This window comes from Corvus hawaiiensis, chromosome 2 (assembly GCF_020740725.1).
Source record: "Corvus hawaiiensis isolate bCorHaw1 chromosome 2, bCorHaw1.pri.cur, whole genome shotgun sequence".
In the NCBI taxonomy this organism is placed as follows: Eukaryota; Metazoa; Chordata; class Aves; order Passeriformes; family Corvidae; genus Corvus; species Corvus hawaiiensis.
Genome location: NC_063214.1, coordinates 91,721,964 through 91,748,225, shown reverse-complemented (window position 1 = coordinate 91,748,225; position 26,262 = coordinate 91,721,964). Strand labels below are relative to the sequence as shown.

The 26,262-nt window shown below is 43.8% G+C and overlaps 2 protein-coding genes across 9 annotated transcripts; both read left to right on the top strand.

Moving 5' to 3' along the window:
• The first annotated feature begins 1,655 nt into the window (after window positions 1–1,655).
• TXNDC9 (thioredoxin domain containing 9) lies at window positions 1,656–12,312 on the top strand. 5 transcript variants are annotated; one of them, XM_048325549.1, is made up of 5 exons: window positions 1,656–1,784; window positions 3,960–4,176; window positions 6,375–6,493; window positions 8,331–8,585; window positions 10,790–12,312. In XM_048325549.1, exons 2-5 carry the CDS (start codon window positions 3,988–3,990, stop codon window positions 10,905–10,907), a joined length of 681 nt encoding a protein of 226 aa, XP_048181506.1. In that variant the 5' UTR covers window positions 1,656–1,784; window positions 3,960–3,987; the 3' UTR covers window positions 10,908–12,312. The 5 variants fall into 5 exon arrangements, with proteins under 5 accessions (XP_048181506.1, XP_048181477.1, XP_048181497.1 ...); XM_048325520.1 differs by lacking the exon at window positions 1,656–1,784 and adding an exon at window positions 2,174–2,259; XM_048325540.1 differs by lacking the exon at window positions 1,656–1,784 and adding an exon at window positions 2,301–2,390.
• A 4,547-nt stretch (window positions 12,313–16,859) lies between these two features.
• Window positions 16,860–26,262, top strand: LOC125336650 (lysozyme g-like). 4 transcript variants are annotated; one of them, XM_048325459.1, is made up of 7 exons: window positions 16,860–17,576; window positions 18,647–19,227; window positions 21,107–21,181; window positions 22,006–22,095; window positions 23,082–23,278; window positions 23,518–23,656; window positions 24,360–26,262. In XM_048325459.1, the coding sequence occupies exons 2-7, from the start codon at window positions 19,077–19,079 to the stop codon at window positions 24,488–24,490; spliced, it is 783 nt and encodes a 260-aa protein (XP_048181416.1). In that variant the 5' UTR covers window positions 16,860–17,576; window positions 18,647–19,076; the 3' UTR covers window positions 24,491–26,262. The 4 variants fall into 4 exon arrangements, with proteins under 4 accessions (XP_048181416.1, XP_048181436.1, XP_048181427.1 ...); XM_048325479.1 differs by lacking the exon at window positions 18,647–19,227 and having other exon boundaries at window positions 16,862–17,576; XM_048325470.1 differs by lacking the exon at window positions 16,860–17,576 and having other exon boundaries at window positions 17,662–19,227.

Genomic DNA, 26,262 nt, shown 5'->3' with positions numbered 1-26,262 from the left:
GCGCCGCGCACGCGCCCGCCCCGCCCCGCCCCCGGCCCCGCCCCCGGCCCCGCCCCGCCCGCTCCCGGCCCCGCCGCGGGCCTCCGCGCGCTAGCGCCCCCCGCCGGCCGGAGGGGGAACGGGCCCAGCGCCGGCTGCTCTCGAGCGCTCCAGCGATCGACCGGCTTTGTGAAACCGGCTTTGCTCGCCGCAGTCTGGACCTCGGGCAGCTCCCGGAAAATGTCTAAGTGGCGCCCCGGATCTTGTAGTTTCCCTCCTGGTCCTCAGGCAGCCCCGGAAAATATCTAAATTATGCCCCCAATCTGTAGTTTCCCTCCAGCCCTCCTGCCTTCCCAGGGGTCCCAGGACTTGCCGGCAGCATTGTGGCCTGTTTGGCCATGAAACCTGCCTGATAGTCAAAATAAATACGTTTGAAAAGGTTTTACCTGTAGGCAAATGGGACAGCTAAGTCAAAATGGGGGAATGGAGAGGCTAAGGGGGAAGCTTTCAGGGAGAAGGGCAGCAGTACAGTGACCAGGAAGAATTCCTGTGCGGGACGTGCCCAGGACACCGCCTGGGTGCACAAGGCACACCCCCCCAGTCCTTCACCGGGCTCTGCTGGTCCGTCATCCCCAGCATCTCCCCGCATTGTAGGCGAAGTGTAACCAGAAGTGTACCATCTACCCTGAGGTTGACTGACTGGCCTTTTCCCTAATAGGGGGTCCGAGGAGGCAGCACTAACATTATGGCAATGACCAAATGCAGCTCCAGGAATGAGAGACGTTCCCTGGCAGGGAATTTGTCTGCGAGGCAGCAACATTAAGTACAGTAATTCCTTCCCCTTAGCCAGATTTTCTCAGTGTACAAAGCTTTCCCTCCCACTCCCCTCCAAAGAGCCTTGGGAGCACACACGGTGCTGCGCCCTCTCACAGGAGAACCCGGCTCCTGCTGCTGCGGGGCAGGAGGAGGTGGCCGGCGTTCACAGAGACAGCGTGGAAGCCAGGCAGCAAACACCAGGTACTTGGGCAGAGGGGGTCTCAGGTGCAACCCCACCTTCTTATGGCCGTGTTCCTCAGGAGCAAAGCAAGATGGAGCAGAAACAACAACGCTCACAGGGAGCACAGACATCATTTTATTTATTTATTTAATGGGCTTTGAGAGCTCCACGTGTTCTGTTGTTGTCATCCCTGCCACCGTAATTCCTTTGGTCGACAGAGCAAGGCTCGCTGTTCTCTACACCTTTCAAGCTCAGGATCACCACCTCCATCTTGCTTCGCACCCTGGCTTCTTACTTCCCTCTGCCTTTATACAGCAGTAGCTCCTTATCTCTCCCACTCAGGCTCCTGGCCGACTACAGATAAGGCCGAGTTTATCTTCCCACCGCGCCTTCCCCGTCAGCGCACTTCGGTACCGGGGAGCCAGATTTCCAAGAAAGAAGAAAGAAGGACACTTGTGTCGGGGGTTTTTTTTGTTGCTGTTGTTTGTTGTTTGCTTTTTTAAAAAAACAGGCTTTATTGTCCCATTATTTATATCAGCGGATCTTCCACCGCACTTACAGGAAGAAGCAAAGAGACGGCGAGCCCCAGCTGCTGCAGCACAGCCCGCGTTCTCGGCACGGCTCACGCAGCTTCACTTACCTCACGCCATCGCTCCGGGGCCCGGCCCCGCGGCTCCCGACCGCCACACCCCCGCTCGGGCCGGCCTCGGTCTCACGCCCAACCCCGAGCAGGAATCCCCCAAAGAGTAGCAGCAGCGGCAGCAGGCGCTACCACCTCCGCCTACACAGCCGCCAGAGCGGCGAGAAAGTGAGTTGGAGCAGGGGGCGTGCCCTGCTCCGCCCCTCGAGGCCAAGCCCCGCCCCTCGCACCGCGGCGGTGGGAGGGGGAATCCGCGGCGCCCCAGCCGGCGGCTGCTGGCGGAGGCCGGGACGCCTCGGGGCGGAGCTGCGGCGGCGCGGAGGGTGGAGGGGCCACGTCGGAGGAGCCGCGCTCCTCCCGCGCGGCGGGCGGGGCTCAAGCGCGCGGCTCCCGCCCGCAGGAGCGGAGTACGCACGCACCCGGCATGGGGCGCGCGCCCGCGGTCCCGCGAGCAGGCAGCGCGTCAGGGGTAGTTCCGCGGGTGTGTGCGCGCGCACAGCACAGGGGCTGTTCCGCAGGGGCGCGCGCCTGCTTTCCCGGCCAATCAGCCCGTCGGGGGGAGTTCCGCGCGCGCGCGGTGCGCCCCGCGCTGACTCTCGCGATAGCGGCGGAGGGGTGCGGCCGGCGCGCGAGGAAGCGGAGGGTGAGTGGCGGGTGCCGGGTCCGGGTTCGGGTTGGGGCTGCGGCTGCGGCCGCGGGCGGTGGCACCACCAGCACCGAGCCCGGGGCAGGGCGGGGCGGCGCGGCGTCCCTGGAAAGCCCGTCCTGAGCTGGGTGGGTGGATTGTTTGTGGCGTTGTGTGTAGCGGCTCCGCGGAGGGAGGCGCGCGGCGCCTGCGCAGTGCCCCTGCCGTGTGCCGCCCCCCTCGGCCGGGAGCCCGGCGCCCCTTCCCGGCAGAACCGCATCTCTGCCAGTGGTGCCGAGGCTCCTGGCTGCGTAGGAGAAGCCTCTTGGCACCCGGGGTTCCGCGACTTGGGAGCCGGGGACCGCTGGGGACCTCGGATTGCAGTGGGGACTGGGAGGGGGGGTTGGTCCTGTTTTCTTTCCTGTTTTCTTAGAGGACGAGCTTCCTTTTGCCCCAGCTGAGCAGGGTCTCTCCGTCTCCTGGACACCTGCTGGCCTCTGATCTTCGCCGGCAAGGTTCTTATTTCCTCCGGAAACACAGGAAAGAGGGAGAGGAAACAGACTTTGTGGTTAGCGGCTTTGGAAAGAGGGAGGTAGAACAGGGTGCCGCGGGTCAGAGCGAGTGTGGCGGTGACACGCGTGGCAGCGGGCTGGGCACTGCTGGTGCTGCAGTACGCCTGGAATGCTGCCATGATGTTGGTACTTTACCCGTTGTCACTTAAAATGTTTCTCTTGCCTGTGTATGCAAGGTGTTTACAGAGCCAGTGACGCTGGCAGTTCGCCTGCTTTGAAATAGAGCCAAGAGTAGCCTGGAACCAAAATTCAGCACGTCAGAGCCGTGGTCAGCAGGTTGAGAGACTGAGTAGGGTGACTGTGCACTGTCACTGTTCCAAAACTGTCGATCACTACACTGATAATTTTCTGCAGTGTAAGTTTATTGGGAAGAATAGTTGATTGTGTTGTCACAACTCTTTATACACCCTGATTAGTGTTTTGTGTCTTTTGATGTGTTTGGGCAGGAAGAACTTTACAGAAAATTATTTTGGCTATGTTTCTTCACACAGCAATTAGGTAGTGGCTTTGAAATCCTCTTGCTGGCTGCCATAAGGTGCTGTTTGCAACAGTAATTTTCTGGTACTAATTAAAGCAGTGTATTAGCCTAAAGCATTTGCTGTTGAGCACCTTGTCTTTCGTGTAGCTGAGGAGAGGAGTGTTAATTCAGATTTAAAAATGTTAATGTGCCTGAGGGGCTTAAAGTAATTGCATGTAAACTACTGGCACGGACTTACATACTGAGCGTTGCTTAAACTTGTTCTGAGGCATCTTCTACCTCCTCCCAGCAACCTGGAGCTTTCCAAATCAATCTTCTTGTTTCAGATATTTATTAAAGTAGGTACACATGGCTCAGGATGAGCATCCTTTTGGAACTGGTGAATTTTTCTTCTTTATATTAACAAGCAGTTTCAGATTCCTGTGCACTTTCAGTAGCTGCCCTTGGGGCTTAGAGAATAGGACTTGACTTGTATCTTTGCCATCTGTGTTCATCATGAAAGTATTCTCCAAAGTGGGTTGCAGTAAAGAAAAGAACTGTCTGCTGTCTACTCCTGTCTTGAAATAGCACAGCGTTTTGTTTGTCTATGGAGTGAACTGCAAGCAAAGAGAGATCAGGCTTTTAGTTGTTTGTGTAAATGTTAATTCCTTGTTTCACTGTTTCCACAGCTCTGAAGAGATCACTTTCCAGCTAAAGATGGCTGCTGATACCTCTGTTGATATCCTTCAAAAAGTTCTGGAGAATGAAATACTTCAGACAACCAAGGTTGTGGAAGAACATCTGGATGCTGAAATACAGAAGCTGGACCAAATGGACGAAGATGAATTGGAACGCCTTAAACAGAGGAGGCTTGAGGCCCTAAAAAAGAGCCAGCAGCAGAAACAAGTAATTTCTGTAATACAGGCTCTTGATATGTAGAGTGTAACAGACATTTTGGAAATCCTTGGGGAATAATATATGTGAACTAAGTGTTTTGGGGTTGTTTGATTGGTTTTGTGGATTTTTCTTCTTTCTCTCCTTTTCTGTGCTTATTAATTTTAAATTATCCAGGAAGGCCAATGTCTGTCCATGTATGCATGCTTTGTGTTTTTTAATAGGAAGAGAGAAGCATTTCTGTGGTTGTTACAATAAGGATAGGATAAAGAGTCTCATACAGAGATTTGAGTGTTTGCTGAGCATTGCTGTCTGGAAGCATAAGCCCTGTAGGCAACCTAATCATAAGGCTTTAGGCTCCTTCTGAAGCTTCTGGATTGTTACTTACAGCAGTTACTTAAGTGATGTGTGCCTTCCTCTTATGGTATTTTACAGAAGGATGAAACAGGATTTTTCCTTGTTCCTAGGCTGGAATGATTTGTCATACTCCTTCTAAGCCAATAAAATGTTGTCTTTGTATTATCGCTCATTTCCTCTTACAGGAAGGAAATTCTCCCTTGGGACCTGATACCTCATGTCAAATGAGGTGGTCTTTATGCTCCCTCAGAGCTCTTTTTGAACAACAGTGTACACCATGATTTTGGTAGCATATGGTGTGAGACCTGAATTATAAGTAGGGAAGGTGTAAGTTTCTTAGCTTATTCCATCTGAGCTAACCTAAACAAGAAATTTATTGTGTTGGGGGAGAAGTGACTTGGCTGAAAGCAGATGCTGTGGCTGTGATGAAGTCCTTAAAAGCTAATGCCAGACTTTGAAATGGGAATGCAGTGAAATGTCGTGGCATGGTGGGGATGCTGGAAGACCGGCAGTGCCAGCAGCTTTGATTCTGTAAACGTGGAAGTAGAGAAAGTGGCACACTGTTTTCTTGTCTTCAGAAGTTCAGTTTATATTTGATTCTAGTGTTTTCCTTTTTCAGAAGTCATAACACGGATGTCCTTGGATGTGAACATGTGATAGATCTCATGCAAAAACTTCTTCATGTCATTTGATCTTAAATCACTGTTCTCACACACTTTCAAATGCAAATGTGATGTAGGATACTGCTCAGTAAAAGGAGTGTGGTGTCACACTATTCTGGAATAAATCTGTGGAGAGGGGGATTAATGCATAATCACTGTTGAGGGATAAGTGAGTTCTTGATTGCCATCATGATGACTTCTTCATGTGCTCATACTTCCATGAATTTTTAATGTAAATATTCCGGAGATTCTTTGTTCTATCCTAATTTAGCTTACATGATATCTTTGGTTTGCTGGGAAACATTTTTTTTTTTCCTTCACTTGGCAAAGACAAAACTGCAAGATTAGGAACAGTGATTTATCTAGTTTTTTATCCCAAATGGAAAATGAAGGTTTTTGTCAAATTTTGTCATACTGCACTACTTCTAAAAATTTAGATTTGTCTGTACTTGTTTTAATACACTGCAGTTAACTTTTAGTAATATACAGGCTGTGGGTTTTTCCCCTAAGTGTGTTTGTCAAAAGTGTGGAAGATGAGCTCTTTGGAAACTGCATTTGCACACTTAATCAGACAGTTTTTGAAATTACCTCTAAATTTTAGCTTGTGACATTCTGTTTCTCCATCGATGTTATGACTAATGGTGCACATGTTTTCCAAATGATTTTCTGTGAGCCTGGTTCATGTAAAGATCCCTTCAGTGTATATTCAATAGGTAAATATCATCTATTGCAGATGAGTTAGTAGGCTTTTTTCTCCCTGATTTTTTCATAGAGTAAAAAATTAAAAGAAATTTATTTAATTCATGTCATGACTTGACTAAGTTTAAGACAAGAGTTCTTTGAGTGTACAAAAGCATTTCAGAGAGAGTAGCCCAAGCTGTCGATTGGCAATTTTCAAATGCCAAGAGTTTTTGTTGTATTCTTTGAACTAGCCTTGTCTTACTGACAGGCTGCATTACAGAAATTTATGTAGCTCTGTACAAGATTTGTATTTCCAAATAAGCAAGATGGCCTTATTTGTGTATTTTCAAAATAAAACTAAAGGGGAGGAAGTAATTTGTTTCTCCATTACTATATGAAATGGGTTTTCACTGCAGCCCCCCTCTTCCATTTTCTAAAAGCTGTAGACTTTGCACAACAGGTAGACTAACAACCTCCGTACTAATTATTTGCTTTTATGTTTTCCAAAAGGAGTGGCTTTCAAAAGGACATGGAGAATATAGAGAAATCCCAAGCGAGAGAGACTTTTTCCAAGAAGTCAAAGAAAGTAAAAATGTGGTTTGCCATTTCTATAGAGATACAACATTCAGGTATAGTAAATAAGCTGTGCTGAAGAAACCTTTTGTTTAAAGATATCTACAAAAACAGATGTGTTTTTTTGTTCTTTCAAATCCCCCACATGAACAGGCATTTTTAGAAGTATTCACATTGCTTCATTATAGATCTTAGTCACTTTTCAAGACATTTGTTTTTTAAATGTATTTTCTCCATTACAGTTAATCTGAACATGATTTGACAACAATTAATAGTCTGCTACATAGTTGATTAGAGCATAGATGTATGACCTCTTTGACAGTATTTGAGAGACTGCTGTGTTTCATTATTGATTTCGTTTGAGGACACCAGGTCTGTAAATGTAGACCATACAAGAGCAGCATTTCAAAAAGATGGCCTTGGTCATTCCAGATAGAGATATTCTGGGTGGAATAAAATATAACCAAAAATCATGTCTAAGCATCTTGAGAATTTAACCTTTTACTTTGAAAGGATCAGTTGCAGCTGCTTTCCCGTTGTGCCTGTGCCTTTGTGATTCTGTCACTTTTTTTAGAGTGTGAGACACTTAGATCTGAGAATATGTGCTGACTCAGAATAGGAACCCAAACTAAGATGTTCCACTTCCTTGGAAGAATTTCAGAAGTTCTGGGTTGTAGGCTGCTCCTCACTGGGTCTCTCTCAATGTGTTCTGTTAAAATGCAGTTGCAAAGTAGAGGAGTGTATTGAAGGAGGAGCCAGTTGTCCTGGTTTTGGTTCATTGGGGGTTTTTTCCCCAAAGGTGTTATGTTCTCCCTAGCTTATACAAACTGAAACAACCTCCATGTGAGAAATTGAAAGAGGTCAAGGCTCGATTTTGCAGTGAGGTATCTGTGTCCTACATTTTCTAAGTGTTTAAAGCATTTCTATTTGGCTAGCTTTTACTCAAGAAGGTGAAAGGAAGTCACTGCAAATAAAGTAGCTTAGGACAGGTTTGAGTTCTTGTTTCTTGAGTCAGCAAAGTCTGTAGGCTCAGACAGGAGAACTTTAGAGAAAGTGGTTTGTAAAAAGTGTCATGCTGACAGACAGCTTGAAGCTCATGTATTGGGTTTTCCAACCACTGTATCAAGTTGCTTTCACCTTTGCCAGTCCAGCTTTTTGATCTGTGCAGCTGTCCTCTTGAGTTTAAGGACAGTCACATCGCAGAGTTCATGCAGCTAGAGAAGACAATTCAGAAAGCTGAGATTGTAGGTGACAATTCCACAAATCTCTGTGATCTGACAAGTATTTTGAGCAGTTCATGTCACTATCCCATAGCTGAGAAGCAATAATTGTATGCTCACTCCTATTTCATGGCAACAGAAAAGCAAAGTATTTTTGCCTATAGCACTACTGTGCAAATCACTTGTTTTTCGCTTACACTGAGTTACTGCATCTCAGCTGTGAAGACAGTGACTTCAAAAATCCAAAATGCTGTAACACGTTGAGAGTACTTCTCTGAAGAAATCTCCTATAGAGAAATTTTTCCAGTTGACAGGCATGAAGCTAGAGCTGGAACAATAGAAGTCAGAAAGAAATTTCATCAATAAATGCAGGCCTCCAGAAATGAGAGCGAGGCTTTCAGTGTATGGAAAGTAATTAGGAAGAAATTAGAGAAAGGGATGGTATAATTGTACAGTAAAGGTACTCCAGGCTGTTCCTCTGTTAGTCATAAAATCCAGCTACCTCTGAAAGGTACTTTCGCTTGAAACTAAATTCTCAATTACAAAGGTCGTGTCTGAGTATCAACATGATAGAACTAGCTCTTTACTGCTCCTTTTAAACTTGCTCTCAAATGCATATTCTTCAGCTTATTCATTCTAACATGTTGTATATTTTGGGTCAATTTTTCCACAGGTGCCAAATAATGGACAAACATTTGACTGTATTGGCAAAAAAGCACATTGAGACAAAATTCTTGAAATTAAATGCTGAAAAATCTCCTTTCTTGTGCGAGAGACTGCGCATCAAAGTAATTCCCACTCTAGCACTAATAAAAGATGGAAAAACACAAGACTACGTCGTGGGTTTTACTGACCTCGGTAACACTGATGACTTCACTACAGAAACCTTAGAATGGAGATTAGGCTGTGCAGACGTAATTAATTACAGGTAATTAAGAGTTTCATGATTCTGTTATTTTCAGATAAAGTGCAAAGAGAATGAGCTTGCAGACAAGAGAATCTGAAAGGCTGTAACATCAATATGTTGTACGCTAAAAGACATGTAAGAGTTTAATCTAGTTACTTAAACTGTGTGCTTCATCAAGGGAAAGAAGCGAATCTCTTTGGCAAAGTATTGAGACATTGTAATGAGTGTTGAGTTGTCCTTCTTGTAGAGTAATAAAGATAAACCCAGTTCTTGTCATGAAGTGTATGGAGTAGCAGTGATGCTCTGATATGGCTCCAGAGTCATGTATCAAATGTAATCCTCTCCAAAGCAGCTATAGATGCTTCATGTCACAGTTGCAATGCAGTGAAGTCTGAGTGGTTTTAATCCACTTGAGAGAAAACTCAGCAAGTCATCCTTAAACTGCATCTTAGTCAATATTACATACATGAATATACTTTTTTCTTCAACGAACAGTACTGATAATGAAAGATAACTTGAAGAAGTGTAAATAAATTGAGTAACAATACAATAGAATCATCATCAATACCACGTTAAAGACTACAGAACAAAAGGCAGTAGAACATACCTGTCACCACAATAGTCTAACTTTACAGGAGGATTATTTACCAAAATTTTGCTTTGCTATCCAGTGTGACTCAAATGTCATCTATCTTTTTAGGTTAATTTTGCTCTATTGTTTTGAATGTCTTTAGTGCTTTTTAAATTTTAAATTCGTTACCTGAATTTATTTAAATGTCTAATTAGGCTAATTTTTGGCAAGAAGTATTGTATCTTAAAGCCAAAGGAACTACTACTCAATTTGGCTTAATAGCTGTTGAACTTCGGGTGAAATGACTGAAATTTATAATTTTAAAACAACTGGTATGTCCTCGTTCAGTAACAAGCAAATACACAGAGACATCTTGGATGCATATTCTAGACAGCAACAGCCTTTTATGGGAAAAATCCTTCACTAGAGTTGTATCAAGCACCACTGAATTTGCTAAACATTGCTACATTGGCTTATGGCATAATTTTACTTCTACTTGACTCTACTAGTACTGTGTATTTGTTCTTAGCTCCTTGTGGTGTGGGGGAGCTTTGTTCTTCGTTCATTTTGGCAGACCCTGGCTTTGCAATGCGAGCCACATTTCCACACTGCTCTGAAAGTACTGTTCCACTCTCTGGAGTTCCTGAAAAGGGCATAGGCCTCCTCAGAGCTTAGAAATAATTCTTTTCCTTCAACCTGTGGGATAGCAGATGGTAAAAGGATATACTTTATTTAAGGGAAAAACTGTTCAGGTCAGATTATTTACCCAAAATCAGGATTCAAGTGGTGTACTGATGTGTGTAATTAAATAGCAATCAGTGAACTGTGTATTTAGGATTAATATCAGCAAAATAGTATTAATATTTTGTAAAGAACTATAAATTTTAAACACCCCTTTATAGCTAATTCACTCACTCACTGACACTTGGATGCAAACCCCTCACAGGTCATGTGAGGGAAAGCAGGGCACACCCTTTTCTGAGCAGCCCCAGGGAATTCACCTCCTTGTGCAACCCTGCTGGAAGAGAAGCAGGTGCTGCAGCTTCATGTGAAAACCTGCTGTTCCCAGCAGGGAACACAGGTCTGTTCCCAGAGACACACATGCTGGTGAGAGAGCCGCTGCAGGATCATGGGGCACTCTGAGGTGTGAGTTCCCCCATAGTCCTGTAGAAGTGCAGTCCTGTGGGGAAGCTGTTCTGTCTGGCCTAGGCAGAGATAGCACAAGGTGACTTCTGGCAAATCCCAGTTTTGACTCTGAAGTCCCCATAACAACATTTTAGCTTCTTTTGTACTGATGGCTCCTCACCTGTTTTGAAAAGTCTCTCTGTAATTCCCTGGTTACAGTTTAATCTGACAGATGGTTATCTTTAGCATGATCAGTTTGCAGGAAAAACCTTTTCTGACAGTTTTTCTCTACAGCTCCGCTCACAGGTGCTGTTTACTTTCACACTCCTATCTTAACTCCAGTTATCCAGGCCATTTTGACCAGGATGTGCTATGCTAGCAACCCCACAGTGCTGCTTAGGGTGGCTGTAGGAAGTAGGCGTTGTGTTCTCTTAGAATGTGTTTTTCTGGAGAAACAGGTCATTAGAGATGGTGCTTACTGTCTGTATGAATATGGTTTTAATCAACTTGTCTTGTCCTTTTCCTGTAGTGGAAACTTGATGGAGCCACCTTTTCAAAGTCAAAAGAAATATGGAACAAGCTTTACGAAGCTGGATAAGAAGACCATCAGAGGAAAGATATATGATTCAGATTCTGATGATGACTAGAAGAGCCGCTAAATATATTTGTAAATCATCTTTTGTTTATGCGTGGTACATTTCTAAGAATGTTTTTTATAAAGCTTACTGCTTTTCATTACATCTGCACATAATTCTCATTTTTCTATACAGTTTTTTACAACTGAGTCACAGCAGGAAAAAGCTTAAGTATTTTTTTTTCTCTTTTGGATGTCATTTGTAATTTGAAAATCTTGGTCCTTCTAACTAAACAACATGGCAAATGATGAACTTAAGCCCTTTGTCTTAAGTATAAGTTTATGAAATGTTTTGAAGTAACTTAGAAACAGCTGTATGAAGTCAGACCAAAGGTCCCTCTGGCCCAGGATCCAGTCTCAGTGGCTAAAAAGAGATGCACAAGGAAGAATGAAAACAGGGTGACCAGAGAGCAATGCTTCCCCACAGTCTACTTTAAGCAATCTGTGGCTTGGGGAACTCCGTATCTGAGAGTATTTGCTGCTTAAAATAATGGAAGAGAAATCTCTTTTAATCCTCATAGTATCCAGGCATCCACATCATGTGGCAAGGAGGCCACAGTTTAACTGTGCTTCCTCATTTTCACAGAATCTGACAAGGTTTGTTTTTCTGTTTTTCTTTGTTAAAGGAGATAACAGACACTTTAAAAAAAAAAGATTGTTCTCTATCAGTTCTTCTTCCAGTTGTCTTTTAAAATTTATTATTACTTACATTATCAGTAAAGCACCACAAAATTATCAGTAAAGAAATTGTGTATTTTAACAAATAATTGTTTCTCTTACGGTGCCATATCATGCCATTGAATAAATTAATTGCATTGCACTATAAGTTGTAAAAACAGTCATAACTTCTGTGAATTCTGAAATAGATGGCCAAGAGAAATGCCCTTTTAGCATCTATGAACGCTGCATGTCAGACCTGATACAGCAGGTAATAGCACATAGCAACAAGCCTATTGAAAACAGCCTAGTTCACAGGTTTGTATCATTCTGTGGTTGTGAATGTGTGGATTTTATAGCAGATGCTTTGTACAAGAGAGTAGAATAGAGGAAAGTATTTGAGAGCAGCCTTGATCATTAAGTTTAGATATAGTGCCGCATACTGTGTACTGTTCTTCAGTAATGGACAGAATTTTCAAGAGAGATCTTTCTTGGACACTCTAAAATTCCTGGCTAGGTGAACAGTTGATGAGTTTTCTTTTCATTTTCAAAAAAGTAGTTTGCTTTGTGCTGAAGGACCCTTTTGAGGTGGTACTTTGAATCCAGTTGGTCCAAAAAGCAGTGAAGTGGGTCTAGTCTTGCTGCCTTGTAGTAGAGAACACTTGTGGTTGGGCCAGCCCAGCAATATATCTCTTTAAGTTTAAAGAATTATATTTTATTTCTGTTCATGTACATTGAAATAAAAATTATTTTCATTCTAATGTTGACTACTGCATCCTTTCAAAGAAGGAGATCTAGGTGCTGTGGATTGATTTCTCTATTAATAAAGTCCATCAGAAAGGTTGTATGAGCTCCTTCTAGATTTCTAACAGGTAATGTACAGTTCTGCCTTAACATACAGGATCACTTTGAGAACGCAATCAGCTTAAGATGTACACAGCTGCCTGTTCATCTAGGAGAAGCATAAAGGAGCCTTGCTTCACGTTGATCTCCTTTTTAATGCACACACTCTTTAAATGCATTAGAAAGTGCTCATTTTTCTTTTTTTTTCCTTCATCCAGTTGCATGAAATTGAGGAAACCAGGGTTCCAACAGTGTTTTTACAAGTGTCTTAGCAGGGCTCATCAGTGAGCCCTAACTGTGTTGAACAAGCTGTGGAAATAAAAAATCACCTCTAAAGCAGCTGCGTGCTATGTGGAAACACATGGGCTTGTCAGGATTCCAGCACAGTGCGTTGTTGGAGGTTACTCAGTTTCATACATGAATAGCCTCATTACAAACTCACTGCAAATCCTACTTGGAGTCTGTGGTTTCATGTCACTTTAAGCTGATGATTTTTTTCTAGGTTAATCTTCCTTCATCCTTCCTGGGACCTTTTCCTTCATCAAGCTTGTTCCATGACCACACATACTCTAGTGCTGATACAAGGAGTTTGTGTGGTTTGGGTAGAATCAGAGGCTCATGGAGTGGGCTGGATTGCAAGGGACCTTAGAGATCATCTAGTTCCAACCCCCCTGCCATGGACAGGGACACTCCTCCCATGGGTAACAAGGGAACTTGAGACTGTTCATACTGGAAGTTTAAATTATTTTGAAGTAGCAATCTCATAGATTGCTCCTTCAAGTCTTTACTTTCATGTCTGCTTTCTGCATATTCTGTCTTGAATAAACATCAAAACTGTTACTGAACAGTCTTCTTGGTTACATCTCCATCCTGCATATTATTTTGAGGTGAACAATTCAAACCCAAAAAATTTATTTTTGCTGAAACCTAGAAGTTCTTTAAGAAATGGGAACTTTGTCTAGTTTGAGTAGTGAGGAACAAATTACTCTTCTGTGGTAGAGTTTAATGATTTTGCCGAGCAGGTTAAATTAATGAATTGTCCATGATCAGAAGACATGGGACAACAAGCTGGAAATGTCACAATACAGAGAACACCAGCTTAAATAAATGTCAGCTGTACAGACTTGAAAAGCAGAAAGATTAACTTTGTCAACAGCAATCTAGTGGCCATATGGCTGATAGATGAGATGGTGAGGATGCTGATGATTCGCAATATCTAGAAAGAACGCGGGTTTTATGGGATTAATTCCTTACAGCAGATGGATCAGGTATGTGAGAACATGACTGACTAAGGTTCCTGAGCCTAGACTAATCACAAAATGGTACCTGGTCTGGCATGTGTCAGCCATGAAAGGTTGTTAGACAACAAAGAGGTGAGAAATGTTCAGGTATAGCTTTGGAAGTGATGGGTCTTATGCCTGCAGTCAGCATATAACTTTATGACTAGTGCTTAAGTCTGTGCCTGATGCTTGGTATGAAATAATAAAGAAAATCATGGAGGCAATAATAACGAAACAGGATTTCAGTTGTCCAGCTCTTTATGCTGAATTAAGTGGACTTGACTGGACAGTCCTTGATCACTGATTGATCCTGTGTTTTGCTGTGTTTCTACTCAAGAAATCTACCCCGAAGTGAAGTGCTGAGTTGAGCTTTGGGATCTGGGAAGTATGAAGAAGTCTGGTCCCAGAAAGAGGCAGGATGAGAAACAAATTCTGGAGAGGGCAACAGCTGAGTAGCTGCTCTCAGACCCCATTAGTAGGCTGGATTACCTGCAAGTGTCACAGGGGTGGAGGGAGGCCAACTCAAAAGATTAATTGATGCTCTCAAGTCCTCTATTAAAAGGAATCCCCTTTTTTCTATTCCCCACCTAGAAATTCTAGAATGAAGGCTTTTCTACAGATATTTCTATAGAAGGTTTGGGCTTTGACCAGTACAGTTTCTGAGACAAACCCTTTGTCTTCCCTGTAAGAGTAAAGCTGGTGTTCTCAACCCAGTGTGAGAGATGCTGTCACTTTTTCTCTCGCATACACACTAACAAGCACTAGCTGATGCAGAAATAGCATGGCTTTTGTACTCATTGCATATACAATAGCTGTGTAACCCACTTTTTGAAAGGAAAATTCTGTCAGCAGTGGTTGATCTGTCTGTCTCTTTAGAACAGCTGTACACGACAGTTTGAGAGTGAGAGTTACACTCTGGAGCTGAAGAAAAGACTCTAAGGCGGACGGTGAGCGTACTTGGTGTTACAGTACACTGCTTGAGAATTGTTCTGAGGGGTACGTTGCTCCTGAGCCACGTTTAAAGGATAAATAGAGAGAGGTTCCACCACATTTGACAAAAAAAGGTCTACTCTGATCTTTTGTTCTTGGATCGTGCTTTGGAGCCTTCAGCATTCAGCCTGTCCAATATGATTGTGGTGATCCAAGATATTGTGGTCTACCAGATGCTCCTTGTTCCTTGTCCCTCTGCAGAGCGCCATTCTGTATCATAAGCTACAGAAGGGAATTTATGCTCATACCTTCTTCAGCAGATTAAGGTAACACATCAAACTGGCTGAAGTAGTACATAAGACCCCAGAACATCACCCAAAAATACCTTGTTTAAATTTGGTGAATTAATTTTAAGTGCATGTACACTGAGAGATATTGGGTGCTTATTGATGGAAAGGAAGCAGTTAAGAAAACTTATTTTTAGAGATCCCATAAGGTGCATCTTCTAAAGCTACTCTGTGGTTTTTGATTAGTTGTTACAGCCATGGCTTGAGCTGCCTAAAGTAAGCCAACACTGATCTAGTAGCCACATAGCTGTGTCAGCTCAGTGTTGAGTTCGCATTTTGGAACACAGCCTATTCAAGCATCACCCACCTGGTGGTATGACTTCAACATGTGACTCTTATAAAAAAGGTTTAAAAATTAACTTACCTTCTTCACAAGCCATGCAATCTCTAGTAATGACTGGCTTTTCCCAAGATGACATTGTATGAAAATCAGGTGATCGTAATGCACAGAACAACATTAATTACTTTCCTGATCTACATCCTCCTTGCTAATTATTTATTTTGTTATTGCACTGCCCTAGAAAAAAGCCTGAAATTGTTTCCTGTTTGTTTTCTGGAATGTTAACAGTCCTCAGTGCTTTGTATAATTAATTGCAGGCACACAGAAATGCTCTTGATACTTATCATCGAAACACAGGATGGTTTGAGTTGGAAGGGACCTTAAACATCACCTGGGCAGGGACATCTTCCACTAAACCAGATTGCTCAAAGCCCTATCCAGTGTGGCCTTCAACACTTCCTGGGATGGGGCACCCACAGCTTCTCTGGGCAACTTGTTTCAGTGTCTCACAAAGACTTTCTTCCTTGTATCAAATCCACACCTGCCCTCTGTCAGTTTGAAGCCATTCCCCCTATCACTATATGCCCTCGTACAAAGTGCCACCACAACTCTCTTGTTCCCCCTCTAGGTAGTGGAATGTGCTATAAGGTGTCCCCAGAGTATTCCTTTTTCCAGGCTGTACAATCCCAGCTCCCTCAGCTTTTTTTTGTAGAAGTGCTCCAGCCCTCTGATCACCTTGGTGACCCTCCTCTGGACTTGCTCCAGCAGTTGCACATCCTGCTTACATTGTGAGCCCAGAGCTGAATGTTTTACTCTAGGTAGGATCTCATGAGACTGTAGTGCAGGGGCAGAATCCCCTCCCTCAGCTTGCTGGCCACGCTGATTTTGGGGCAGCCCAGACACAGTTGTCCTTCCAGTCTGTGAGTGCACAATGCTGGGTCATGCTGAGCTTCTTGTCAACCAATGCCCCCAAGTCCTTCTCAGGGCTGCTCTCAATCCGTTCATCCCCCTGCCTATATTGGTGCTTGGGATTTCCCAGACTCATGTGCAGGACCCTATCCTGGCTCAAACTTCAAATGACTTGCTTTAGGTGATAGATCTGTCTTGAAGATGGGATGTGAACTGAACTGTCATAGGATCCAGTCCAGTGACCTTTTTGCTAGAACACCACTCCTAGAGAAATATCAAAAATCTCATTTTAGTGTACAGAAGGAAAATACTTTTTTCCTCCTTCATAAACACTTCTGGCCTTAGTTATTTTATGTGAAGGCCAGAGAGATGCAGATGGGGATGTTACTTCCATGCTCATCTGCATTCTTCAGAAAGGGAAGATAAAAGAAGAGATTGGGACCCTCAGCACTTGTTCACTTCTGAATACAGTGAAAAGGGAGAGCCTCATGTCTTACAAGTTTGAAGACTTTTGAAGATGCGTAGATGTGGTGCTTAGAGACGTGGTTTAGTGGTGGAACTGGCAGTGCTGGCTTAATGGTTGGACTCGATGATCTTAGAAGTGTTTTCCAACCTATATGATTCTATGATTACTTCCAGGTATACTAGACGTGAAACAGGAAAAAATATGGAAATTTAATTATTAAACTGGGTGTGTCCCTTTAAAAGCTGGGAAGGACAACCATAGAGGATTTGTCTGAGACGATGCTATAGATGCATCTTTAACTGGTCAGTTAGTGGTAGGTATCCAACCTACGTCAGCAGTGATGGGCAGCTTCCCTATAAAGCAGTTACAAAGTCTGAGAATACCTGGTGTTACCTATAATTACATCCAAGACAAAAGGAACAACCTGAGAAATTCATCTGCCTGTCAATGTTATGAAACAAGTTGAAACTCACAATGGAGACAATAATTAATGTGAGTACCATTCCAAGTGATTTTAGATGGTATTCTCACCACCCAGTGACATGTGTTGCTATAACCTGCAACCTGAAGGAGAATAACGTGCAGCATATAATTCTTTTCAAAATGATGCTTCATTTTGATCACTTCTCCATTAAGCAGAATGAAAAAACTTCACTTGGCATGAGGGGGAAAAAATATAAAGTGAAAATCTGTGAGTAGGAAAGAACGGTTGGAACTGAACCTTGGTGTGCTTTAGATCTCAGGAGTGGTCCCTTCTAGTTTATGTAAGACAAGTGGAAAATGCTTTTGTGTCAGGTAACATTTTTTGTCCACTCTGCTCTCCCTTTGCCTGAATGTAACTGACAGTGTCATTGACAGATCACAGAGAAAGCATGTCTGTGGTTACTGACTGCAGCTGAATGCCAGGATGCACATGAATACCAGGAACCTTTCCTGCTTCTTAAATTTAAGAAGATGCAGGTACCATTTGGTAAGTGAAGTACCCCTCTTTCCTTGACTTTCCATTCCCTCCCTCCCAGTCACACTCTGTGCTGACCAAACCGAGCACAAGGAGAATAGGTATTGGCACTGTACTCCTGATGCAATTTTCCAAATTAAATCTATCATAAAAATGAAAAATTGTTCTGTACTAGTGACAGATGCAGCCCACTCTCATTAAGTGGCTCACCTACATTCAGTGCTCTGGGTTTACAGCCCCACAAAGGCCTTTGAGCAGAAGATGGTGTTTTCAAACATTCTGCAGCTCTCGTCACATGGTGGTGCCTTGGACAAATGCACTGGCTGAGAGCTGCTCCATTCAGTGTATATGAGCATGACCATGTTTCCGTAGAGAGGGTGCTTGCTTTTGGCTTTTACTCTAAAAGGCAGTTGGCAAAATTTATGTGGATAAGGAGGTTTTTAGCAAGAAAAAGTCCGTAACACTGCTGAAAAAATATCCTCTTATTTGGGCTTACAGTGGAAATTGTATGAATACAAGGAATCTGTCCCAGGGACCTAAGAGCTTCTAGCAGCACAGATAAAAATACTTGTATTTAAAACATAACATCCACTACTCACTGAGTACATAAGGAGCAATGCAATGCAGAGTAGGCATTAAGAATTCATGTGCCTACTGGGAAATGTAGAAAAATGTGATTACATGGTAATAAATGAAAGAGAAAAATATGTAGCAATGACAAACAGTATTTAAATTCAAAACTTTATCTTAAGGACCATCAGCAAGTGGACAACACATTAGGAAATAAATCTTACCTAAGGTTAGAGGCTACTTCTCAAAAAAAGGTCCTAAGTCAGCATGAACGCAGGCTCAGTGACAGAGGAACATTAGTTGTTTGTCACTAGCATGATGCTGTTTTTATAACTTCCAGGTGGATGTTAATACTAAATTTTTATAATCTATTTGAGAGAAAACATCTCTTTCTAATAAAAATTGTCTTGTTCTGTAGCACATAAATGAATATGTCTACTGGGTTTGTTGCCATCAAGCTGTGCACTGTGAGCTTTTCCCAAATCATTTCTTCTGTCTTTCCTCCCCTCCAGCATTTCATCAGTTGCTGTTTCCTTTGAAAGGATTAAAGCACACCAAACATGTGATGTTTCTATTTTCTATGTGTTAAACCATGACAACACCACATGGATGTGCACCTTACATTATGTCAAACTTTACCTTCTGCTATATAAAACGTTAAACCCCAGTAAAAGGATTAAGTGATAGTCCAGTCTGAGATACCACAATGAGTTAACAGGTTTGTACATCAAGAATGATTGCCTAGCCTTTTTGTAATCTTTGGGAAGGTTTCATTAAGAGTTCTATATTTAAGACTCACCTTAACCCTTACACCAAGCCTCCTGTAACAATGCCTGGTTTTGAACATGTAAATTAGTATCCGGCCAAAACAGCATTTCCTACCTGCCCCATCTCAATCCCAAAAGAGAAATGGGAATAGATGGATTTGTGGTACATTAAATAATGAAGAGAAAGCTACCAGAAGAAAAACCTTGCCTTCCTAGCCTCCACGCATGCTGGGCAGAGTCTTGGGAAAAATATGACAACCGGAACAGGATTGAAGGGCACTGGTCTCCCAGTGTCCTTCCTTCTCCAAGTGACTCAGATGTTTTAGGTATGTGAAAAGTCTCTTGGCTGCAAAGTGCAAGTCTTTCAGAGCCCCTCTGTGTGTCCCCACTAACTTCAGCTGCTGAGAGACCAGTTTCCTTCCTCCTAATTTCTGTTGCAACCTCCCACCTCCCCAAATCTGAAACTCAGACCCTGCCTCTGCTCTCAAAGTAGTCAAGTGCCCATCCTGAATTAGGTTTGTTGTAAGCAATGAAGCAGTGGGATGATTTTCCTTAATTGTCCTTGTTAAAATTCATATGGAAGTATGATACTTAATTAAAAGCTTGCCTAACTGAAATCATTGAGGAAACAAAACACAAACAATCCTTCCAGAAATATGTGCAGATGCAAAGCAAGAAGAGGACTACACAGGGATCTGTTTTTTGCCTGGCCTCTGCCACTGATTCACTTCAATAATTTCTCCAAGTCATTTACTGTGCATCAATGTACTTATTGATGGAGGAAAACCAGTGTTTATTTCCTTTCACAGACTTGTCCTGAGTCTGACTAACCACCACTTGTGCAAATCTTTGGATGAAAGGAATCATTGGAGTTCTAAGCTCTTAATATATATTACTTATTGTACTTTAAAACAGTCATCACACTAGGTAGAAATTAACATTCCAAAACCCGTAGGGTGGATACCTTTTCCTACATATATATATAAAAGTCATCAAGTGACCTGCCTCAGAGGAAGGACACTGAATACAGGTGAGTCTGAATTCACTCACAGAATATTTATTTAGAACCAGAAGCCTTGATTTGTTTTGATTTAGCATTTCGCCAATATTGTGATTGCTATGCTGTTTCTACCTAATGCCTGTGAGGTTTTTGTGATGGGAGTGAAAAAAAAATCCTGCATGTGGAAAGAGCTACATCCTGTAGCTTTCAGTAGGGACCCAGATGGATTTGCCATTGAATTCATAGGTGTTGGGTCAAGCTGTATTAATCTGGGCTTGTGAATACTTAGTGTTAGAGCTCAAACGGAGCTACCGAGTGTACCCTGACCTGACCGTGGGCGTTGCCAGCCTGAATAAGCTCAGTCGGGACAAGGGAGTCTTTCCAACGGTACTGGTGGATTATTTGTGTTTCTGTATCCACACAATCTGGTTTGTAGTAGAAAGGCAGGCTAGAGAAAAGGTCACATGCTATTAAAACTGATAAAGCATTTTCAAGTGTTAGCAGGACTAGTGTTAATTGCCTACAAGACTAATGGTGTGTTTTGTGTTTGAAATCTTCCTGGGAAAAAAAAATTGTAAACCATACAAGCTGCTCAGTTTAAATGTATTCATCAGCAAGGCAAATACAGCCAAATTTTTCCATTTGATAGCTATCATCTGACAACATTTTGGAATTTTATTTATAGGCACAACATATGCATTTATTAGTAAAGTGGTTATCTGCCAATACCACACAGAGAAGTATTATTTCATCAAATAAATCTTGGAGTTGCCTTGCATGCTCTTAGCATAGAATTAAGGGTCATAGTTCTTGATTTTTGAAAACAAGTTTTTCCAAAAGCCAAGGAAAAATCCTTTTTGAACAGAGAGGCAAGGATTGTGTGCACTTTGTAGCACATTAGACTTCAAACACCTATAAAATTTAAGCAAAGGTAGACACACTATGGGCCTTCGGGAGGGACCCTGTGAGCAAGCAGTGAGAACTGACAGAGGCTAAAAAGGTCCCTGCTGGCCCAGGCTGCCATCAGGGACCTCCCTGATCCCAATCTCCCCAAGGGGAGAAAGTATCTCTGCTGCCCAACCCCTCTTTGGCTAATGCCATCCCTGTCAGGATGGAAGCTTTTGGCACACCGACTTGACTTTGCTACAGTACTGTTGAAAATCAGCAGTAATTTCTTCATGTTTTGCAAACCACTGTGCTTCCAGGTCTCCTGGGACAGCTGAGGAGAGCCATCATCATGATCCCTGCACTGCTGTTGCTGGGCCTTTCAGCCCTTGTTGGTGAGATGGGTTTGGGTTGCTGTCAAAAGCACACTGGAAATTCTTTGCAGAAGGACCATGGAGAGGAGGTTTGCAGCCAGGCCTGAGGCTCCCTTCCTGCATGGCTCTGTAAGATCCTGTGTGGCTGAAGGTCCTCAGCTGCTGTATGAGGCTGCTTGCTGCCCACACAGGTCTTTTAAACCAGCACATCTGGAGGATGGGACTGAAACCAAGAGAGTCACAGACATGTCTCCTCTTGATTTTCCCAGCTAACCTTATCTGATTTCCCTGCCTGCTCAGAAATGGTCTCACAAGTGGCAAGCAGTTTGATGGAGGCTGTTTGTTTCTTAGTTTCTGAGGAAAGAGGGTAATTTTTCCAGACTGAGGCAAGCATTCTCCTGAATTAATTCCTCACCAAATTAAGGAGGGACACAGGAGACAATCCCTGCCAGGACGCTCAGACACCGCCAGCCATCATCTGAGTGGCTTTGAACACTGCAGGGCATTGAATGGGAAGAGCCCTCTGAAATAAATGCAGAGGCTGTGGTTCTCCTTTCCCACACCAGCCTTTAGACCTAACAGGGCAGGTGCACATTCATCTAAATGGTCATTAGATCCCTTTGCTTCAATATTCAATTAGAAAAGAACAAATTTTTGTTCTCTACCTTTCTTTGATAACATTACTGATGGAGAGCAGCAGCAACCGTACAAGCAGGGGCAACACAAGGGGATGTGGGTTGCAGGTCTGGACAAATCTCTCATGCTTGACTTGTATGCACTTGCAGCACTTGTACAGCACTGCTCTGAGATCTTATGTGTTCAAACACCTCCCTTTAATATTTCAGCTCCATCCGTGAGTTACAGTTGCTATGGCGATATAAGTGCTCTTCAACTCCCCACGATGTCCTGCACACCTGTAAGAGCCTCTGATTGTGGTATGTATCATTCATTACTTGGTTTGTCATCCTGTTTGTACCTGACAGAGAGATGCCTAACCTTCTATTATTGCCAAATTAAATGTGGTGCAGCTATGCAGTTAGGTAAAGGGAGAAAGAGACAATTCCTCTCCCAAAATAGCATGTTCTGTGAAGCCTCCAGACCTGGTGGGAAGTGAAAGGATGAACTTCATGTCCCATAAGCAGGATCCTCAGCCTCAAAGAAAAGGGAAATAGTACTACCCCTTTTCAGTTAAAAGAGCTTCTCCAATCCGCCAGGACTTTAGCATCAGCCTCCTCACAAAGCCCCAGGGCTTGTCTGCTCCCAGGGTAAGATGTACAGAGCCAGGTCCTGAGTGCTGGCATGTTGGCTGAGCTGGCCAGTGCTGACCTGCCAGAGACACACTTTACAGGGGGAAAGTCCCAGGTGTGTAGCCATCCTACCTCTGGTTGACTCATTTTTGGTAAATCCTTCACATTTCTCTCTTTCTTGCTTGGTGTTATTGCCCTGTGTCACCACACAGCTGACGGTGTCACATTCATACTGCTGATATCTCCAGGGATTTTGCCATGTTCCTCGGATGTAGGCTCTTCCAGGGCAGACATCTGACTGCGGATGTTCAAGCACAGATCTGAACCTGCTTGCTTGTTTCCAAAGTGTTCCAAATTTGCTTTAAAAAAGCCCCCACTCTATAAATAGAACACAGCTGTTACTGCAGTGTGGCCAGTCAGTAGCAACATATGGCTCAATTTTTTCAAATCCATTTTGAAACTTCACTTTTCTGACTCGGGAGGTGCAGCAGAAGAAGAGGACCACACATGTGTGGCCACAATAGGGCCGTGCTTGTTCCTCAAACCCCGCTGCCCAACTGGATGTAGATGCAATTCCTTAAAAACTTAAGTTACTCCTTTGTCACACTTGCTCAAGGGGGAAGCAAGGGGTCTGGACAGGGGTGTGTGTAAATCTGCCTTTTCCTACGCCGCAGGATATGCCATGATACGGAGGACTGCTGAGGCAGACCTCGTACGCCTGAGGAGATACGAGATGCCAATTAGGAGAGTAGCCAGAAACCTGTGCTTGGACCCAGCGCTCATCGGTGCCATCATGTCCCAGGAGAGCCGTGTGGGCCTGCTCCTGGACAACGGCTGGGACCGGGGACGGCAGAAGTACGGCCTGATGCAGGTACAGCAGGGTGATAAGCAGGAGTAACAGCACAGTAATGTGGGGCATACCCCAGGGCTTTACCTTAGCAAATGGCTGCTCTGTGTTTGAAAGAGCTCTTTATTGCAATCCCTCTACATCAAAGGCTGTGCTTAAGTGCTGTCCTGAGTAAGGTCACTTCAATGTGTCAAAGCCTGGGAGTGCAATGAAGAGGGGGTGGCATTCAGAGGGAAACCCATTTTCTTGCTTGTCTTTCCTAGATCAGCAGGCAGCAACTGCAACCTTTTGCGGTGTGGGATAGTGAAGAGCACATTAATCAGTGCTCAAATATCCTGGTTCTTTCCATTAATGAAGTACGGGCAAGACATCCTACCTGGACCTGGGACCAGCAGCTGAGAGGTAAGGGATGGGCTTTGTACTAGGAAGGGACAGACTGACTGATGGGAATGTTGTGTGCTTGTTGATGTTGCTTTTAAGGGAAAAAGGAGCATCAGCCTGGCAGATTTTACAGCATCTCTTACCAAAAAACCCCAAACAAACAAAAGAAACCCCTGAAGCCCCAAAATAAGAACCAGAACCAGAGCTTTCTAGTTTAACAGAAGCAGTACCAGACCAGCAGACAGGCAATGAGAAATGGCTGTTAGGTGGATAAACAAGATGAAGCAACTAAACAAAAGTCACTGAGGAAACGGAGGCATGACAGCACAACAGGATTATTGTGGCAACTTGTTATGTCCAGGAAGCTTGCAGTTCAGGTTTCCTTGTAGTCTGTGCTATCTGTGGTGATGGTTTGTTCACCCGATGCTATTTCTTACTCTCCCTTCCTTTCTCTGATACTGCCCTTCCTTTGCTCTGCTTGCACCCTTTTCTGGTAACAGTGTTCCATTTCCACCTGCATTTGGAGAGAGTTATGGGCTCCTTCATTACAGCAGTAAAGATTTTACAAAATCAGTCACTTTTCAACAATAATGCACAATTGGCACTTCATCAAGCAGCTGTGTGTATTTGGTGAGGTGCATGGCCCTTTTTGGTACAAATTTTTGCTCTTAAATCTCTATTTCTTACTTAAAGCCGGTAACAACTCCTTCTTAACTCTTTTCAGGGGGACTCTGCACCTACCGTGCAAAAATGGGCAACCTCCAGGTCTACGAGGCAGACCCATGCAACAGAGACTACAACTACGCCAACAGTGTGATTAGACGAGCCCAGTACTTTAAGAGAAATGGGTTCTAGGTCATAAACCTGCCCTGCCACTGAGCCCCCCTCTGCAGACTGGCCCAGCAGTGATTGTAGTACCCAGAGCAGCTCCCCAGGTCTCCTGGCAGGACCGATGCTGGTGGCATTGCCAATGACACCTTGCTCACTCCAGAAAATCCCACCCCCTCACTCACTGATGGGCGAGCTCAGCACTGCCTTCCAGGAGACTCCCAGGGATGAGATACCCCAAGCTCAGGGCCCTTGAAAGGCAGTTGGGGACAGACCAGCAATGTTTAAATTTTGAGTGAGGAAGGTGACTCTTCCTGTTCAAAGCTGAATCCCGGGGCTGTTTGTGCATCCCCCAGACATGCACACAAGCAGCTCCCCCTTGGCATCAGCTGTGCTCTTCCCACCTGCATCCAGCTCCTTCCCTCTCCATGGCCAATGAGGGGGATGAATATCCTAAGTTTTCCTTCCCTTGGTGCTGCTGACTAAGGAGCAATGAAGAGACTTCTCAGCAAGCCTTTGGTCTCTGCAGTAGCTGAGTGTTCCTGTAGCCAGCCTTGAGGCGGACACTACTAAAACGTGCTTTGCTTGGTCCCCTGAGTCCATGGCCATGGTGCAACTGGGGACCTCTTCTACAGAAAGTCCTGCAAGTGCCACAGCAAAATGCCTTTCCATCAGAGACCAGCCCCTGGAGCAGGAGTCAGCCCCGTATGTACCCACCCCAGCAGCTGTATCACAGCAATAGTTTTGGTAAAAAAACCCACAACCTTTCCTGCTTTAGCTTTGGCACATTTATGCTGAGTTTCCTCCAAATTTAAAAGCATTTCAGCATCTGTCCCTCTGCCAGGAATCCCAGTTTCTAATAGAAGTGAATGAGCTCTGGGCCTAAAAGGTTTGTTTGAAAGTGGATGGGTCTCTCAGTGCCAATTTATTAATTAGAGAATAATAATCAGAATAAGATAGAAATAAAGATAAATGTTAAATCCCAATGTTTATTTTTTTCAATTTCATGGGGCTCAGTGGGTAGCAATCTACAACTTGAGTAAATAACCCCATTCAGTACTCTTGGAATGGGGTCTAAAGCTCAGTTTGAGAACAGGGAGAGGATAATGGTGCTACAGACTGAATAGGTCAGAAGAGCTGGGCCTGAACACAGCTGCTGACCCAAACTTGTGAATGGGAATAGGAATGTTCACATTTAGCCTTTCAAATTACCTTTTTGGAGGTGTCAGGGCACTTTTCTTCCAGCTGCCACCATTGCTGATGCAGAAGTGGTGTGCCTGGGAGTCCATGCCTGGCAGCAAGGGGCAGTGCTGTGCGTGTGCCTGAGCGGCCAGGCAGGGTCAACACAGGCAGAATGAGAGCTGGTTTGGAGACAGCTTTTGCAAGCAGAGCAATTTTAATGCTGTGCCCCTTGTCTTGCCAGTCACTCATCTGCTTGCCATCATGGCAAGGACTCTGCATGATTAACATACGTTACAAGCAAACAAATTTTATCACCTCTGGAGACCAGAGGGAACTCTAGCTTGTCTCAAATGTCACTGATTTTTTGGGGTTTTTTTTAAGACTGCTATAAACAGTTCATTGTTAAGTAACCACAGATATTGAACTATATTTTATTTAGTCATTAGAGAATTCTGCACTATATTAACATAATTTTACTACAATCATTACTTTGTAATACAAATTTATGAAATGTATCACATGACTGTCTACTTGACATAACTTATGTAAAATTCATAGGATGAAGTCTTTGGTGCACTATGTTATGTAAACCTCTGTGTTACATAAACCTCTTATGT